At 40.6% G+C, this 16512-nt stretch overlaps 1 protein-coding gene across 2 annotated transcripts in view; it reads left to right on the top strand.

The window, feature by feature from the left end:
- Positions 1-16512, top strand: part of Jarid2 (jumonji and AT-rich interaction domain containing 2) — a 236518-nt gene that overhangs the window by 177967 nt on the left and 42039 nt on the right. For both annotated transcript variants that reach the window (XM_074082873.1, XM_074082874.1), the window contains one exon: positions 4316-4492. In XM_074082873.1, coding sequence (XP_073938974.1) covers positions 4316-4492 — 177 coding nt within the window. The remainder of the gene's footprint in view (positions 1-4315; positions 4493-16512) is intronic.

The raw sequence follows: 16512 nt of genomic DNA, 5'->3' as shown, positions 1-16512 counted from the left end.
ATGTCATGAAGCAGGCTGTGTGTTAACAGGAGGGGACACAACTCACACACCATCCTTGCTGCTATTTTATACCAGGCTGTAGGTGAGCTCCAGTGTGTGCAAGAATTAGGTCTTATTCCTAAAAGTGTTTTCTGGTGTGGGTCACCTGACCCTCAGCTCTTCTGTTGTTATCCTGGCAGCTCCATTCTCATCTTACTGAATGCTAGACCCACATATGTTTGGAAGAGTGAGGTTTCCTGAGTAAAGTTTCTAGATACAAAGTTGACCTTCATATGCCAGGATGCTTAAGCTCAAAACATTTATAATGAAAAATTTAAACACATACACTTTGTTCTTTTTGAGTTCTAAATGTGAATTTAACTTTGTAGTGACTCAGTGGTGTAATTCTCAACATACCCATTCACTCTTTCTGATTCTGAGGAATATGGGCTGGTTTCCCCAAGTAACAAGTCATCCGTTCTTTTCTGTTCTTTGAGGGTTTTAAAATACCCTTTCCACTATCTTGATTTTAGTAGATTCCTTCTCCTGCATATTTATTTGTATATTAGATAATCAAAGTTGTATCTTTCAAAGATGCTTCAAAGCTCCTTTTGTATATTTGAGATTGTTACTTAGCTATTTCCTAGATATCACCCTGTAGTGGCCACTGTTATCTCTGGCCTTGATTGTTTTCACTGTGAAGTGCAGTAAAAGATGATCCTTACTGGTTTTGTCCTCTTGAGAAAGCAAGAGGCTGCTTTTGCTTCATCTTTGCCTGTGCTGTGGTTTCTCCTGATCTGGAGTGCTAGTTTGGCTTCTCCCTTATTTTGCAGATGGATACACTAGTGGTCTTCCTAGAGGGATTTTCAACAGACACATTAGTCTTTTGTACCTGTATCAGTTTGACTAATAAGTTTAGTGAGATGTTAGGAGGGCCCACCCAAATTTAGGAGGTCTGTGCCTTCTAGGTGAGAAGCTAATCACCCATGAGTACCCCTTACTCTTACTAAATGGGTAGTGAGTGGATGTGCAGTGGCTTCTTAGAGGAACGTAGATGCCTAAAAGAACAGACAAGAAAAGCCATATCTGGCTTTAGGGGAACTTGCTGGAGAGACTGGGCCCAAGGCTCATGTTTGAAATAAGGGCACCTTCTGCCCTTCATGGCCAGTGAACTGACCTCCTCACCATGAGCTCATTATTACTGAGCTTCAGTCCTTTTCTCCTGTTGCCCTTCTCCCAGAAAAGGGTTTTGGGGAAGGATTTGTCATACTGTTTTGTTTACATGTCAGTCACATAAATAAAACCAGAATCACCTTGAAGGTTGAAGGCAATGAATGTACTTTTCTAAGAATGGTGTATCTCTTCTTGCAGGGGTGGGAAGCCATGTTCTTCGGCATCTCTGACTGGATTGTTATGTTGTATTGCTGAAAGCTTTTGTTTTGAGAGCGAGTTCCCTTCTTTCTGGTCATTTATTTCCTATCTTGTATTTCTCTTACGTTAGATTCTGGCTTAGGACAAGCTGTTAAAGCAAATGCATTCATAAGATTGCTTGCTTTCTCCTTTTGTTGAAGTTGCCTGATAGGGTTTGGATATCCTTTCATTGTGTTCTCCCAAAGGTGGATGTGATTGGAGACTTGTTTTCCAGGGTTGCAATATTGGGATGTCATAGAACTTTTAAGACGTTGGATCTATTGAGAGGTCCTTAGATCTTTCTGGGGGACCCTGGCCTTAGAAGGTTTTATGGTAGTTTCGTGAAAGGGTTGTTGCAGGCTGGACTCCACCCAGTTTTCTCTGCTTTCTGGTTTGCCATGATTGTTATTCTCACAGACCATCCGCCATGGGCTCCTTGCCAGAGCCTGTACATACTGTTTGAACTTTGAACCTCCAAAACTATGAGTTAATAAATCTTTGTAAGTTGCCTGTGTCAGGTTCTTTCTTATGTAATGAAGCTGATCATGCTTTCTTTAAGAGTGTTAAGAAACCTGGATGCCAAGTTGAGCATCCACAAGGTTAGTTCTTTGAACACAAAGTTGATGTTTGCCTCATTCTCTCAACATCTTGAGTATAAAGAATGTGATTTGCTTGATGCTACTTCTTTAGGGTTTGAGTTCCACAGAATCCTCAACAGATTCTGTAAGTGCATGTTAATTCCTAGCTTTTTTTTTAATGTACTCCTTGTGGATTTTTACATTGCTCCTTTTGAAATAGAACATTTCTGTCAGATCCTGTTGCCGTTTCCACATTATTCTCAAATTGCCTTCACTGCAGAAATTACTGCCTTTCTGCTTAGGGAAGAAGTGGAGGGTTGGAGGGGTATTGACTCTTTGTGAAATGCATACTCTGAGCTCCTTCATCTTCTGGAACTGCTTCTCTCTAGTAAATGGCAGACTTGGCTATGGAAGGTACTACAGAATGCGCACACAGCTCTGTTGTTTTCTCGTTTTTCCCCTGCTGTTTTTAATATTCAGCCATCTTGGATGCTAGTCAGTGCCCCAAAGATACAGTACTTTAAAAGAAATTAAGCATGGATATTTTGATGGAAAGAAATCTAAGAGATTATTTAAACCATTCCCTGTCTTACCGAAAGGGGGACAAACCTTACAAGTATGGAGGTCTGATTGTTGGCATGTAGATGCTACAGTGTATGTGTACATACATGACAATGCTGGAGTGGGTTGTATGGATGGTGAAAATAACTTGGCTTTGAGTCCCCACTGCATCTACCTGGGCATGTTGCTTCCCTACTGAAAGCCTCCTATTAGGAAGCTGGGAATAGTGTGTCCCCTCTTTTTCCTAATAAGTCTTTTAATAATTGTGAAATCATTTAGAATGAGAATATATTTTTTGTTCCAGTGAGAATGTGACTAAATATTTCCTTCTAATTTTTTTTTCTTATAAATTCCTAACTCTCTTACTCTCTTGCTCTTGTTTGATTAAATGACTTTCTCCAGAGTCTGTTAGGTTTAAGAACCCTTCCTTGATTCTAAATGGAAATGATCAAAGAGAACCAATTGGGAAAAATAAAACAGGGACTGGCTTTTGTCAGATCAAATGCAGTTCTGTTCCACCAAGGGTCTTTTTGCAGCCTGCCATTGCTCTGGAATTTTATTTCCATCTAGTAATATGACCCACATAATGTTTGGAATTGTTAAAATATTTGTTGTTCATGGGATGACTGCAGCAGAAGGAGGGGGATAGGAGGTATCTGTGTATTCTTTGCATTTTGGGGAGATGGGCCATCTTAACCCCCCGTTGGTGCTCACTCATTTCCATCTCTTGTTAACAGGACATTTAGTCCCCAACCTGGATAGGACCAGTTTTTAATCTAAGTGTTTATCACTGGGACATGTTTCATAAAGTTGAGCAAGAGAAGAAATTTAGTATCAGTTAGTTCTTCCGGTACTTGGTAGTAGCACTCCCAGAAGTATTTCCTGAGGAAGACGATCCAAGGAGATTACCTTTGGAGTTTGAGTCCCAAACAGCACACCAATGAGTTTGCATTTTTTTTTCCCTGAATTTTCTTTAATAAGGAAAAACTGCGTTGCACATCTGTGCAGTATTGATCCGTCTTATTCCAGTGATCTAGCTCTAAAGTAAAGAAACAGCAACATTTGAGCAAGTAGAGGTTAGGGCATAAAAGGAGTGAGGGATGTGGGTTCTTCTTTGAGGTGGTTGCTTTGTTTTTCAATCCAGCACTTTTATTAGAGTTGTACAAAAATTTATTTTAATAAGTTTATATCCTCCTAGCCTTATCATGACAGCAGAGTAGCCTCTAAAAACATTAGGGTTTTGGGGGAGCCATGTCTGACATTCCCTGCTATGAATTCAAGACAATGACCTTACAACAGAAGGAAAAGTTAAATTTTGTTTTTACTGCTTCCTAGTCTCTGATTTTTTTTTTCTTTCTCTTTAAAGGTCTCATAAGTTAAATGCATAATGTATATAGACTAGTCTCTTCCTTAACAATGTGCATAGGTATTTTTATTTTATGTACATTTTCTTGAAAAGTGCAATGCTTGGTTGTATTTCTGGTTTTTGTTTTTCCATGAGAACTGTGTAGATGAGATTTTTAAATTTTTGATTTGTTATGTTTGGTGAATGGCATCATCCCCCTGCTGGGGAATTTTGCTTGAAATTTGTTAAAAGGATACAGATGGAGTTGTACTTCCTGGGGGATATTTGAAAAATAAATTAAAAGTGGCAGCAGAGATGAATAGCTTTGTTTTTATGTGCTGGGCATGAATTAGATTCCTAATTCTGCAGATGTCTCCACTGGATTGCCCCTTGTGTGAATGTCAAGGCTGGTGTTCATGAGCTGTTTTTCTTAACCCACCAGGTTCTCCTGCGCTACCCAACAGTATGGTATATTTCGGAAGCTCTCAGGATGAGGAGGACATCGAGGAGGAAGATGACGAGACAGAAGACGTCAAAACAGCCACCAACAATGCTTCATCTTCATGCCAGTCAACCCCCAGGAAAGGAAAAACCCACAAGCATGTTCACAATGGGCATGGTAGGTCCATCTTTGAGGTTGGGTGAAGGAAAGTAAAAGCCAGGCTTTGAGCCAGAGCTGGAGGAGATCATCTTGTGAGAAAGAAAAGACTGTAGTTGGGTAATAATAAGTTGGTTCTGGATATTTGTCCAAGTGCTAAACCTTATGGGCAAAGGAATTGTTTGTACAGAACAGAACAGAACAGGGTATTCTGGACAAATCCATTAAGATGAGTACAGATGTTCTTACATTAAGAAACCATAGTAAGTTCCCTTAGATAATGAGGATTGGAAGAGTAAATGATCTCATGTAATGGGATGGTCAATAAGGTTTTGTGAAAAATTTTTGATTGTGATTTTATTAGGTGGCTATAGTCTAGCAATAAAATTTATTACTCCTTGAAATTAAGAAAATGTGACATGTATTATGAAGTAGACTGGTTGGTTGGTTCACTTTTGTGGCACTTCAGTTTGAACTCAGAGATTCACACTTGCAAAAACTCTCTACCACTTGAGCCACACCTCCAGTCAGATTTTTCTTTCCTCCCTGTGTGCTGCAGGACCTGGGATGAGGACAGGGATAAAAGGTAGGAACAAAAAACTGAGTATCAGAGATAGACAGCTCATTCTGTTTTAATGAGTTGTCTGTGGAAAGTAGTGATACTTAGAAGTTGTGCTTTGAAAAGACCAGGGTGGCCTTGATTAGGAGGAGTTCATAAAGAGGAATGACTTGAGAAGAAGGAACTGAATCACATGGATGTAATAGTAGGCATTTAGCTAGCCAGCGCTAACAAGGGACTGAAAGTTGGTTGCATCAGTCTATATAGGAGGATGTAAATACAGATATGAAACCTTTAATAAGGGCAGATGCCCTCTGAGAAATGACCTGGTTAGGTGATATGGTGTGGCATGTATCATTGAACCTACATACACAATCCTAGTGGTACATAGACAGTCTCTTGATAGGGCTTCTGGATGCCTTCAAGAGATGTGTGAGGCTGCTACTGGTCTAGCACGTTATGAGTTACAGTCAGCTTTTTAAAGTGTATGACCTGTACTCTAAAACAAAGATGAAATACATAGTGTGGTAAATGCATAAACAAGTAACATCATCCTTTATTATTAGGTTTTGTAGCACAGTAGGTTTGTTGAGAACAGCATTACCACAAACATGTAAGTTGTGCTGCAACTGTGTGACAGCTATGATGTCATTAGGTGATAGGAATTTCTCAGGTCTAGTATAATCTTGTGTCATCTGTCATTGACTGCAATGCTGTTGTGTTGCAGACAGCTCTTAAAGAAGAAGGGCAGAGATCCAGAGTAGCAGCAGAAGTAGTGTTGGCAGGACCTTATAACTGATTGGAATAGTCTGGTGTGGGGCAAGAGAGCAAGAAAATGATGGGGAAGCCAAGAGAATGGCAGTCCAGTGATACGATAGCTGGTTTCCATTGTTCTCTTCTTACATATTACATTGTTTAGAACTCAAGACAACCTGTGAGGTTGAGCAGCCCTGTTTCCAAATAGAGTCAGTACTCTAAGCATTTAGATGAAGCAAAGGAAGGTTTCTCCCTTTTTCCCTTGGTGTCTATGGACTGAGCTCCTGCTTGCTTTTGTGTACTCAGGTGTATGTGCCCAGTAGGAAATAGATGTTCAGACACCAATGCATTTATACACTGGACATTGTTGGGCTTTGCTGCTTTGTCAACTTAATGACGTTCCTTTGACCCTCATCTTGCTTAGAGCTGTGTTTAGGTGGCGTATAGTTATAGTACAGGACATGACCCTTTGTTCTGTGTGGATTTTTTTTGAGACATTGTCTTACTGGGTAGCTCAGGTGGCCTCAAACTCATAATCCTCCTACCTCCTCCTAGGATTATAGGCACACATCACCACACCTGGCTGCTATGAGATGGGTAATACACATGTTAACTAAATTTAAACTTTTAAAGAAAGGAGTTATTACTTGCAGTTGTGGACATTTGAATCTATGCAGGAGGAATAATTCTAATACAGAGAAGAGGGAACTGTTGTTGAATTTAGATGTGGAAATAAGGTGAACTAGGTCAAGTACATAACAGTTTCTTTGGCAGCAGCATTTACTTTGAAGGAGAAATGTTTGGAGTTGGAGGATTCCATCCAGGAAAGACCTAATAAGAATTTGAACTTGGAAACATGTGGTGTACAGGTCCTCCTTCATAGGGGCCTAAAGTGGCTGGGTGTAGGTATGGGTAGAAAGATAGGAAGAGGGTTGAATTGGGTATAGTTAAAGACCCTGTTACCCGTGTAACTGGTCTGTATACACTCAGTAAGACAAGAGAAGATCAGGATAGACAGGGGTTCGATTGACTGTGATGGGGCTACAGATTGAAACTGTGGCATGAGTGAGCTTTTTGAGACACAGTGTAGAAGGGATGATAGATGACTTGTAGGGATTTGTTTAGTCTTGAGAAAGAATATAATGTTTTAGTTTCCCTTTTGGTTTGTAGGAGAGAATCAAGAGTAAATACATATGAATAAAACATGAGATTACAATTCCTGCTAGTCTCTGTGGGTCCATGTGATACAAATAAATTTCCTCAGTATTTTATCTGGCTGGCTCCTCAAGCTGTGTTGCTTTTTACCCTTTTACTGTGATTGGACATGTGAATCATCTGTCCTGTAGATCCATCACATCAATACCTTGTGGACTTGCTTACTTGTCATTGGGCCTCCAATTCTGTTTTACAGCTTGTTTGAACTTACACAGTGCAACAGACAGTTTTTCTCACAGATCAACTTCTGGCATTGACTGTCATCATTTTTTGTGTACTTTTTCATTCTCTTTTCATGGGAGCCTCAGGATGATTATGGGATGGGGGCAGGGAAAAACTAGCAGATGTTGCTAGGAGTATATGAAGAGCATGGGATGTGGGTGAAGGAGTTGACTGAGTTCTCACCTAAGGGAAGAGGATAATCTGTATTGACCACTGTCATCAGGAGTCAAAGATAATGTACTCATCTATCTACTTGTACAAATACAGATAATCTGAATATGAATATGCACACATAGATAAACTTCTAATTCTTGAGACCATTTTGTGAGATTTGAATATTTTAAACATTGGTGTTTGAGTGAGAGCAATATACTATGGTGATTCAAAGATTTTAACCTTTTCACTTTGGGGATATGCTTATTAATGCAAACATTTTAAGAAGCACTGTTGAGTTCTTTTTGCGTACTGATAAAGTTTAATGTCTGTTGGCTCTGGCTGTGTTAGGGTGGCATGAGTCTTTGGTTCCATGGTTAGAAGTATGTGAGGATCTCCAGTGCAAACCCACAAACCTTCTCCTACTGCCATTTCTGAGATTTTCCTCTAACCACTCCCTCATCTCCATCTCCCCTTCGTCTCTGACTCTTCCTTTGTCTTCTTTGCATTGAGGTCAAGCCAGAGGAACAATAGAAAGCTGGCTTTATCAGGGGACCAACTTTATTCATCCAAACTGGCTGTGCTATACTGTTTTTCAAAGTCCACCTCCACCCCAGCCTCATCAATGCACAGGCTCTTTAGCTATTGGGGATCCTGCTCATTCCCAGATGAGGCTCCCACTCCCCTGGCATTTCATCCTTTCTCTTTAGTAGCCCCATTGAAAAGTTTTATTTTGCCTGAGTTTTTGTTACTGCTTTGGGTAAACATGAATGCCTTTCACATCCTGTTGTATCTTAAATGAACATGGTTACCAATAAAGTCCCATTGCTATTGGATGTTCACAAGTCAATAGACACAAGAACCAAATCAACTTCATTGTAATTTTTCCAGCAAAAATTAGTTTCTGAGTTTTTAACAAGATTGCAAGTTTACATGTTCCTGAAAATTGCTATTTTCATATGGAAAAAGGCTCTGTAAAACCATTTCACTGGGAAAAGTAATGAAATATAATCAGTCTTTGTGGGTAAAATTTTGCACAGTGATTTAAAAACCAGTCTCTAGACGGACCCACCTGGTCTTGAATTCTGCTTTACCAATTGCTTGCTGTCTTACCTACTTTTGAGCAAATTGCTTAATATTTCTTATCTGTATGGTAGGGATTAAGTGAAATGGTTGTATAGACATTGAGCAGAACCATTATACTGCATGCACACATGCTCATGGTTGTTGCTTTCTCTTATTGTATCTTAGTAGGTGGTCTCTCAAGATGACCTGCTCCTTTGTGTGTCCGTGTGATAAGAGGGTTGTTACTTTGAGTCCATGTCCTGTATAACAATCATGATGAGGTGATCAGAGCAGGTGGTTTTCTAGCTTTATGAATGGCAGATCTATCTTATGTCCTGTATCTGTCACTAGAAGTGACAGAGTACCAGTTTAGCCAAGGTTTTGAAATCCTTCTTTGATGCTTGGCCTCCACATCATTCTGTTGTGAGGATGGGCGCTTGTGATGGGTAGCTCCTGTGCTATGGTGGTGGCTCTAATATCTGATAGTGACATGGAGACAGCGCCACAGGCCACTGCCCAGGAAATATAGCTCTGCTTAGGTCTCTAGTTGTTTTACTGCCTGGTGACTTTGATATCCTTAGAACCTGAAAGTAATATTGCTTCCTTACAAAGCTAGTGGAGGGAATGAGTTGTAGCTAGGTTAGATATGTGCAGGTCATGTGAAATGTTCCTCCAATTTTAAATGGCCTCGAGGAAGATAGTAAGTTAGAGAAGTGAACTTTGAAGAAGGCTGGGTCAACCTTAGATGTACTCAGTATTTTAGGAAAACACTGAGCTCTCAGGGCCTAGCTATCTATGCTGCCTTACCTTGTGTCTTTTGCCTCTACTTTTAAAAAGGGGGTAGATGACACAAAATAAACTGAACTCAGCAGTTTAATAAAGCAAGCATTGGTGATACTTTCAAGTAAGTCCCCAGGCAAGAAGCACTAGTTGAATGTAAAGGATATGTTTCTGAGGGTATTATTTTCAATATTGAAGTTATTGATATTAGAAGCTTATCATCTCAAACGTGTACAATGTATTATTCTTTGAAAATTAAACATTTAGCTGTGAAATATTCTCATGTCCAACATTGTTCTTTCCCCCAACATTTATAAATAATTCAAATTATAATGCCAAGTTGCCCAGCATATGTATTTGATATCCTTTTGTGTGTTCTATTTTTTTGAACATCTTTATCATCTACAGTTGCTAGGAGCTTAGTTTTTGCCCCCGTTGTAGCTGCTAATTAGCTGTGTATTCCAGCATAAGGCACTTACTGAGCTTTTCTGATTCTTAGTTTCCACTTCTGTTAATCCAGGAGGATGGGGTGGATTACCACTCATTTGTCCATTCGCTAATGCATAAAGAAATTGCTGAGGGTGCCTCATGTACAGCAGCAGTATCATTCAGACGTTGGAAACTGGATGATGGCCACTGCCATGTATTCAGTGGAAGTCACTTTTCCAAGATCACTGGTTTAGGTGGGTGAAGGTCCCTAACTAAAAGTCTAACTTTATAATCCATTCTTTTTCTGAGACAGTAGCTCATTTTTCAGATTAAAACATTTTTATTCTATCCTGTTCTCAAAACCTTCACCTTCCTGTTGATACGTTTTCAATTTATGTTTGTTATGACTAAGAAAATGGGTGTGAGTTGCAGCAATAAACCCTGTGATGGTAAATCTTGGTTGTCAACTTGATTGCATTGAGAAGTCCTAGGAAGTTAGTAAAGCACACTTCTGTGTGTGTCTGTGAGTGGGTTTCCAGAGAGGACAGGCATTCTTTCTACTTCCTGGCCACCATGATGTGAGCTGCCCTGCCACATTAAGCCCTCCCCACCTCATAGTAGCCAGGATGCAAAAGACAAAGGGAGGGAATGGCACAGTTCCAAAATCCCCTTAAAGGGGATTTACGATGACCTAACTTCTGTCCACGAGCCCCGCTTCCTAAAGGTTCTACCACTTCCCAATAGTGCCATGGGCCATTTCATATCCAAAGTGTCGCAGGGCCTGTGTTGTGGCATGGCCTGACATGCTGTGAGACATTCAAGACTGTTGGCGTTCTTCTCAGGTGAAGAAAACTCAACTTTTTCAAGAGCACCTGCAGAGTTCCAGGTTTGATTCACAAGGCACTGATGCCTGAGGCTCCTAGTGAACACTGTACCCTGGGCCACAGGGTTCAGCGCTTGGATTTGCTGCTCACTAGAGTGAGCTCTGCCATCTTACACTGGTGACTTAAGCTGTGCTCTATCCTGCTTCGTGTGCTTCCATCAGCTCCATTTCCTAACTTCAGCATGCTTTTGGTGAGTTTAAGAGGAAAGATGCCTTACATTAGAATATGTTCTTTGGTTGCATGGAGAGCAAAGATTGGGTATGGTTTGTAGATAAGAGGGAGTGTTCTCTTCAATTCCCATGCGTTCAAGTGAGTTTTCTAGCAAGAAGACTCTGGATGAGCACTTAGTGGTCAGGCAGTGTCTCAGAATTGACTCTTTTTGCAAGAGAAAGTTGAGGAGAGCAAGTTGTTTTGTTCTAACTTAGTTGTTTTGTTCTGCTTCTCTGTTTCTCTTTCAAATTGGTATGCAGGAGATACTGACTTGGGTCAGGAAATCCAGCAACATCTTTATCTTCCCCAGAGGGACTGCCCCATTGAAATATAGGGAGATAACCACACAGAAAACAAGTGTGGAAAACGAATTACTTTATGACTGGGGTAGATTTGGCTAAAGTTACCTGCATGTCTAGGAGAATAGGTTTTGTTTGTTTGTTTGTTTTTTCTTGTGTTACTTTGAAGAATCTAGAGCCCAAACTAGAATGGTGTCCTGCTCTATCTTAATTCTTCCCAAACTGAGCAGGACATTGACTCAAGGCATGGACCCAGGACACCTGGTCTTAGGAAGGTGGGACGGGAGAGGACACATCTCTTTTGTGACAGCACTCAAATTGCCTCAGTGTTATGACTGCATTGATCCATCTTGGAGGAGGAGCTTGGACCGCATAGCTCCCTGCAATAGCTGGGTTGCTCCAGACCAGAAGCTTAGTTTTGCAAACATTACACAGAACTTCTCTTATTTACAAGCCACTGAACATCCTGATGAGAAGGGATTTGCTGGTTAAGACACACAATCTGAAATGACATAGAAGCACCACCCTTGCTTTTAGGTAGGGTTACAACTCAAGGATTGTTATATAACGATGCTTCAGCCACTTCCGCTTTGATAGTGCTTCAGTTTCCAAAATAACCGCACACACACCCTCAAATGTTCCAGCAATACAGCCGTCTGGTAATTGCTATTTGAAATAAAACAACAGTCAAAACACTGCTTTGTGCATACTTATAATACAAACTGGGATTTGAAGTGCCTTAGTTTTAAAACGAGGTTCCTAATGCATTATTTTTTTTTCCAGTGGAATAAATGTGGTGAACGAGAGGAATTAAAAAATGAGTTTGGAACGAATTTGGCTTTGGCTTTTCCTCAGTGTTGTCATTGTGGTGAGCTCTTTGTTATCCTCCTTAGAACAGAACTTGGTGAAAGTTCACTATTGAAATCAGTCACATATTATACTTTTGTTTTTATATGTTTGTTTTTTGTGTGCTTACGACAATTGGAAGGAACCAGAGAGATTGTTTCTTGTCGTGCACATGTTTTTCTGAAGAGGGATATTTCTCAGAAGACTTTTTAAACAACATGTCATTGGACTCCCAGCTGGAATGATTTAATTGCTTTTGGATTCACACTGGGGGCATGTTGTGTAAGGGCCAAAAAGCAATCATTTGGATGAGTTTGCCACATTTATGCTCTGTGGTTGCCTTCGAGATAAATGACCCCCTTCTTTGTCTGGAGTGGTGGAGGAGTGTGTGAAGGTTGTCCAGGGTCTCACTGTGGTCATGTTTGATGACAAGGTGCTCTGATTGACAAATGCATTTTCTCAGTTGAAGTTATCTACTCAAGTATGTATAATATATTCTTTACTTCTTTTTAACCTCTGGTAGCTCCATTTTTCCTATTGAGACAAGTGACTTCCAAAAAAGTTGGCACATAGAATAGGAGCTTATGTTTGGAGAGCAGTAGTGCCTGTGGAGTCAGGTTAAAAAATATTCCTGTCTACCCTTGTATGCATTTGAGGCAGTTAGAGGCCACTTGTCATAATAAATATAGTACATTTCAGAAACCAGATCACTTACGGCTACAACCTTTATGTGTTTAGGTTTCTTAAAAAAGAGCTTTCAGGAGGGTCACTTTCATAGGTTTTGGTGAGAACTAAATGTGTGAGTGTCCATTAGGACTGCCATATTGGCCACTGTCATCATATTGGCATGTGATTGGAAAAAAAAATCTGGATGCCCAAGAGAATCTCGGAAAGTTCATATATCTCACATGCCTGACACATGCTGAGGGTTATGTGAGGGTCTACTGTCACTGGCAGGTGCTGTGATGTCGTATGCTCGACCGGTTTCCGTGAGCTGATTCCATGGGAGAAGGAAGGTCTCCAGTAATTTCAGTGCAAACATTGTCCTAAATAAAGTATTTGTTTTGCTGGTCCCATGATTACCTAAGAGATACACATGCATACTCAGGGCAGTTGGCCAAGGTCTCACAGGTTTAGTGTGGGGATATTGGAGCCCCACTTTCACACCTGTCTGTGTGATAGCCTGTGGGGTGATGAACCTGGTAGCGAAAGAGCAGCTCCTGTGTCTGGTACTTCCTCTTACTGGGTGTCATGAGGCCAGTTATTTAGTGAGTTGAAGACTCAGTTTCCCCTTTGTAAAGTGCTCTTAATACCTGACTCAAAAAGCCACTAGAGACAAAGGACTGATAACCAGAATATACAGGGAACTTAAAAAACTAAATTCTCCCAAAACTAATGAACCAATAAAGAAAATGGGCACGTGAACTAAACAGAACTTTCTCAAAAGAAGAAATTCAAATGGCCAGAAAACACATGAAAAAATGCTCACCATCTCTAGCAATAAAGGAAATGCAAATTAAAACCACGCTAAGATTCCACCTCACCCCTGTTAGAATAGCCATCATCAGCAACACCACCAGCAACAGGTGTTGGCGAGGATGCGGGGAAAAAGGAACCCTCTTACACTGTTGGTGGGAATGTAGACTAGTACAACCACTCTGGAAAAAAATTTGGAGGCTACTTAAAAAGCTGGACATCGATCTACCATTTGATCCAGCAATACCACTCTTGGTGATATACCCAAAAGACTGTTCCTCCAGAGGCACCTGCACATCCATGTTTATTGCGGCACTATTCACAATAGCCAAGTTATGGAAACAGCCAAGATGCCCCACCACTGACGAATGGATTAAGAAAATGTGGTATCTATACACAATGGAATTTTATGCAGCCATGAAGAAGAATGAAATGTTATCATTCGCTGGTAAGTGGATGGAATTGGAGAACATCATTCTGAGTGAGGTTAGCCTGGCCCAAAAAACCAAAAATCGTATGTTCTCCCTCATATGTGGACATTAGATCAAGAGCAAACACAACAAGGGGATTGGACTATGAGCACATGATAAAAGTGAGAGCACACAAGGGAGGGGTGAGGATAGGTAAGACATCTAAAAAACTAGCTAGCATTTGTTGCCCTTAATGCAGAGAAACTAAAGCCGATACCTTAAAGTAACTGAGGCCAATAGGAAAAGGGGAACAGGTACTAGAGAAAAGGTGAGATCAAAAAGAATTAACCTAGAAGGTAACACCCACGCACAGGAAATCAATGTGAGTCAGTGCCCTGTATAGCTATCCTTATCACAACCAGCAAAAACCCTTGTTCCTTCCTATTATTGCTTATACTCTCTCTACAACAAAATTAGAGATAAGGGCAAAATAGTTTCTGCTGGGTATTGGGGGGGGGAGAGGGAGGGGGCGGAGTGGGTGGTAAGGGAGGGGGTGGGGGCAGGGGGGAGAAATGAACCAAGCCTTGTATGCACATATGAATAATAAAAGAAAAATGAAAAAAAAAAGCCACTAGAGTTGTGAGAGGATAGGGGTTGGATTTTTTTCACTTTAAGTGTATGAGTTACATGGTATATGAATTATAGCTTATAAAGACTCTGTGAGAGAGAGAGAGAGAGGGAGAGAGAGAGAGAGAGTGTGTGTGTGTGTGTGTGTGTAACCTGTTGAGAAAGATGAACAGTGCCTGGCACTTGGTGTGTTCTTAAACACTGTTCCTGACCTACTCTTCTGACAAAGTGAAATACTCCTGCAGTTCTAGCCAAATTCAGTGGAATGTATTGATTGCCTGAATGTGTAGTAAATTTTGCTGTGCGTAACTGGCTAGGAGACGTTTATATCACACAAATTATATAGTCTGGTTGCTATTCACCAAATTGCTCAATATGTGATAGTTTCAGCTAAATTTATCTAACCTGTCGTAAGGAGAACCTGTCACTCAGCAAGTTTCGCTGTTCCTATAGCTGCCAATGATATGTGTGTATGGAGTTTTTGAGAGTCATCTGTTAAACGAATGAAGGTTGGGTGGAAGTGCATAAGGCTGGTAGAATTGTGGTTCCAAAATTTATTTCAGTAACCTTGAAGACAATACTTACTGCAAGACAAAGATTTCTGTGCTTTTCTGTATTTCTTTTTTCTGTCGTTCTCTGCTAGTGTTTTTATTCTGCAAACTGACTTTTTTATGTGTTATCAATTCTGTTAATGGGGTGCATTCTGGTTTAACTTGCACACACGTTGTCATGGTGTCTTTCTCCCAGTGTATTGTGATTTCCCCTTTCAAGTTCAAAGGTGAGGCAGAATTCTTATTTACTTCAGAGAAGTTGATCTTTTAGAACTCCGTGTATTTTGAATACAGAGTTTTGTAAAGCCCCAAATTGTAGAAACACTGTTTCATTTACTGTTTAAGAGTTAACATTTGCCTCCTCTGGGTGTGATGCCTGCGCCTGTGCTCTGTCTTGTTTCTAGAGAGTGATAAAGCATGGCAACCCATTTGGGCAGATATTCCTCCTTGGTCTCCTCTGGCATGTTGGAGAATTCAAAAACCTTAGAACCAAGTGGTCAGGCAAGAGCATATCAGGTTTTCATTGCTTTCTTGGGCTTTACTGTGGGCCAAGAGGACCAGGAAACCATTTTTCAGTGACAAAAACAATTCCTCCTGATTTATGGTCTTTCTGTTGTCCTGACCTTTACATTCTCATAAAGGTCTTACAGCCTTTTAAACTTTAGTATCATAAGTTACCATATAGTTAAGAAAGATGTTTAAATGGCAAAAATGTCTGTTTATACCATTTTATACTATAAGGTGTTCATATTTATAGATCTTGGGACAGTAGCAATCAAACTGAAAAATATTCTGTCTTAACAGAATTGAAAATCTATAGAAAATGAAGAAAATGCATTTGACTTTAAAAATTCCATTTACAAGTTTCTTCCCTATTATGGTAATTATAACTCGAGTGAGAGATAAGGGTAGGCAAAAATTCCAGAAGGGTTTTTCAAACACACAGGAAACCAGTAGCACTTGATTGCGATGATGGGACCACGTGCTCAGAGACTGCCATAGGCTGCATCTCATGAATTGGGCGTGATGTTGGCTCCCAGTGTGAGCAGGCTGCCTCCTAGCTGGGAGGCCATGATAGGGGAGCTCTGTGCCCCTGAACCATGACATGTGCGCTCTCTGTTTTACACATGCATGTTGTAGCTGAGTTAGTGAGCTGTTTTGGCCCAGGGCAAACAGGGTTACAGCACTCACATGCTGCAGTAAAATCCTTTTGAACTGTTGGCACAGGTTGGCAGACATTCCATTGTTTTCAGACAATAGTGACTCAAAGTTGAACTGGCTCCAGGGAGCAAGTGCAGCTTTTGTACAGTAACAAGGCTTTAATGCCAGCCAGTTGATGGAGTCTGTCTGTGTCTTGCCCAAGTCGGGATGCCTTGTAATAACATGAAGCTTACAGTTAAATATCTGGCTTGGTATCAGAAACTTGTTCTGGATCTCTCTTCTTTTCCACAACACATTTCTCCTTTATTTACAGTGATTCATTAACCTCCATTCTCCTCCCCCGCCCCCAGTTTGTTTTGGGGCTCGGGACAAGGACCCCAGCTTTCTGGAATGGCTTG

Source organism: Castor canadensis, chromosome 8 (assembly GCF_047511655.1).
Source record: "Castor canadensis chromosome 8, mCasCan1.hap1v2, whole genome shotgun sequence".
In the NCBI taxonomy this organism is placed as follows: Eukaryota; Metazoa; Chordata; class Mammalia; order Rodentia; family Castoridae; genus Castor; species Castor canadensis.
Note: the sequence above shows the minus strand (reverse complement) of the source record. Positions and strands in the feature narration are given on the sequence as shown.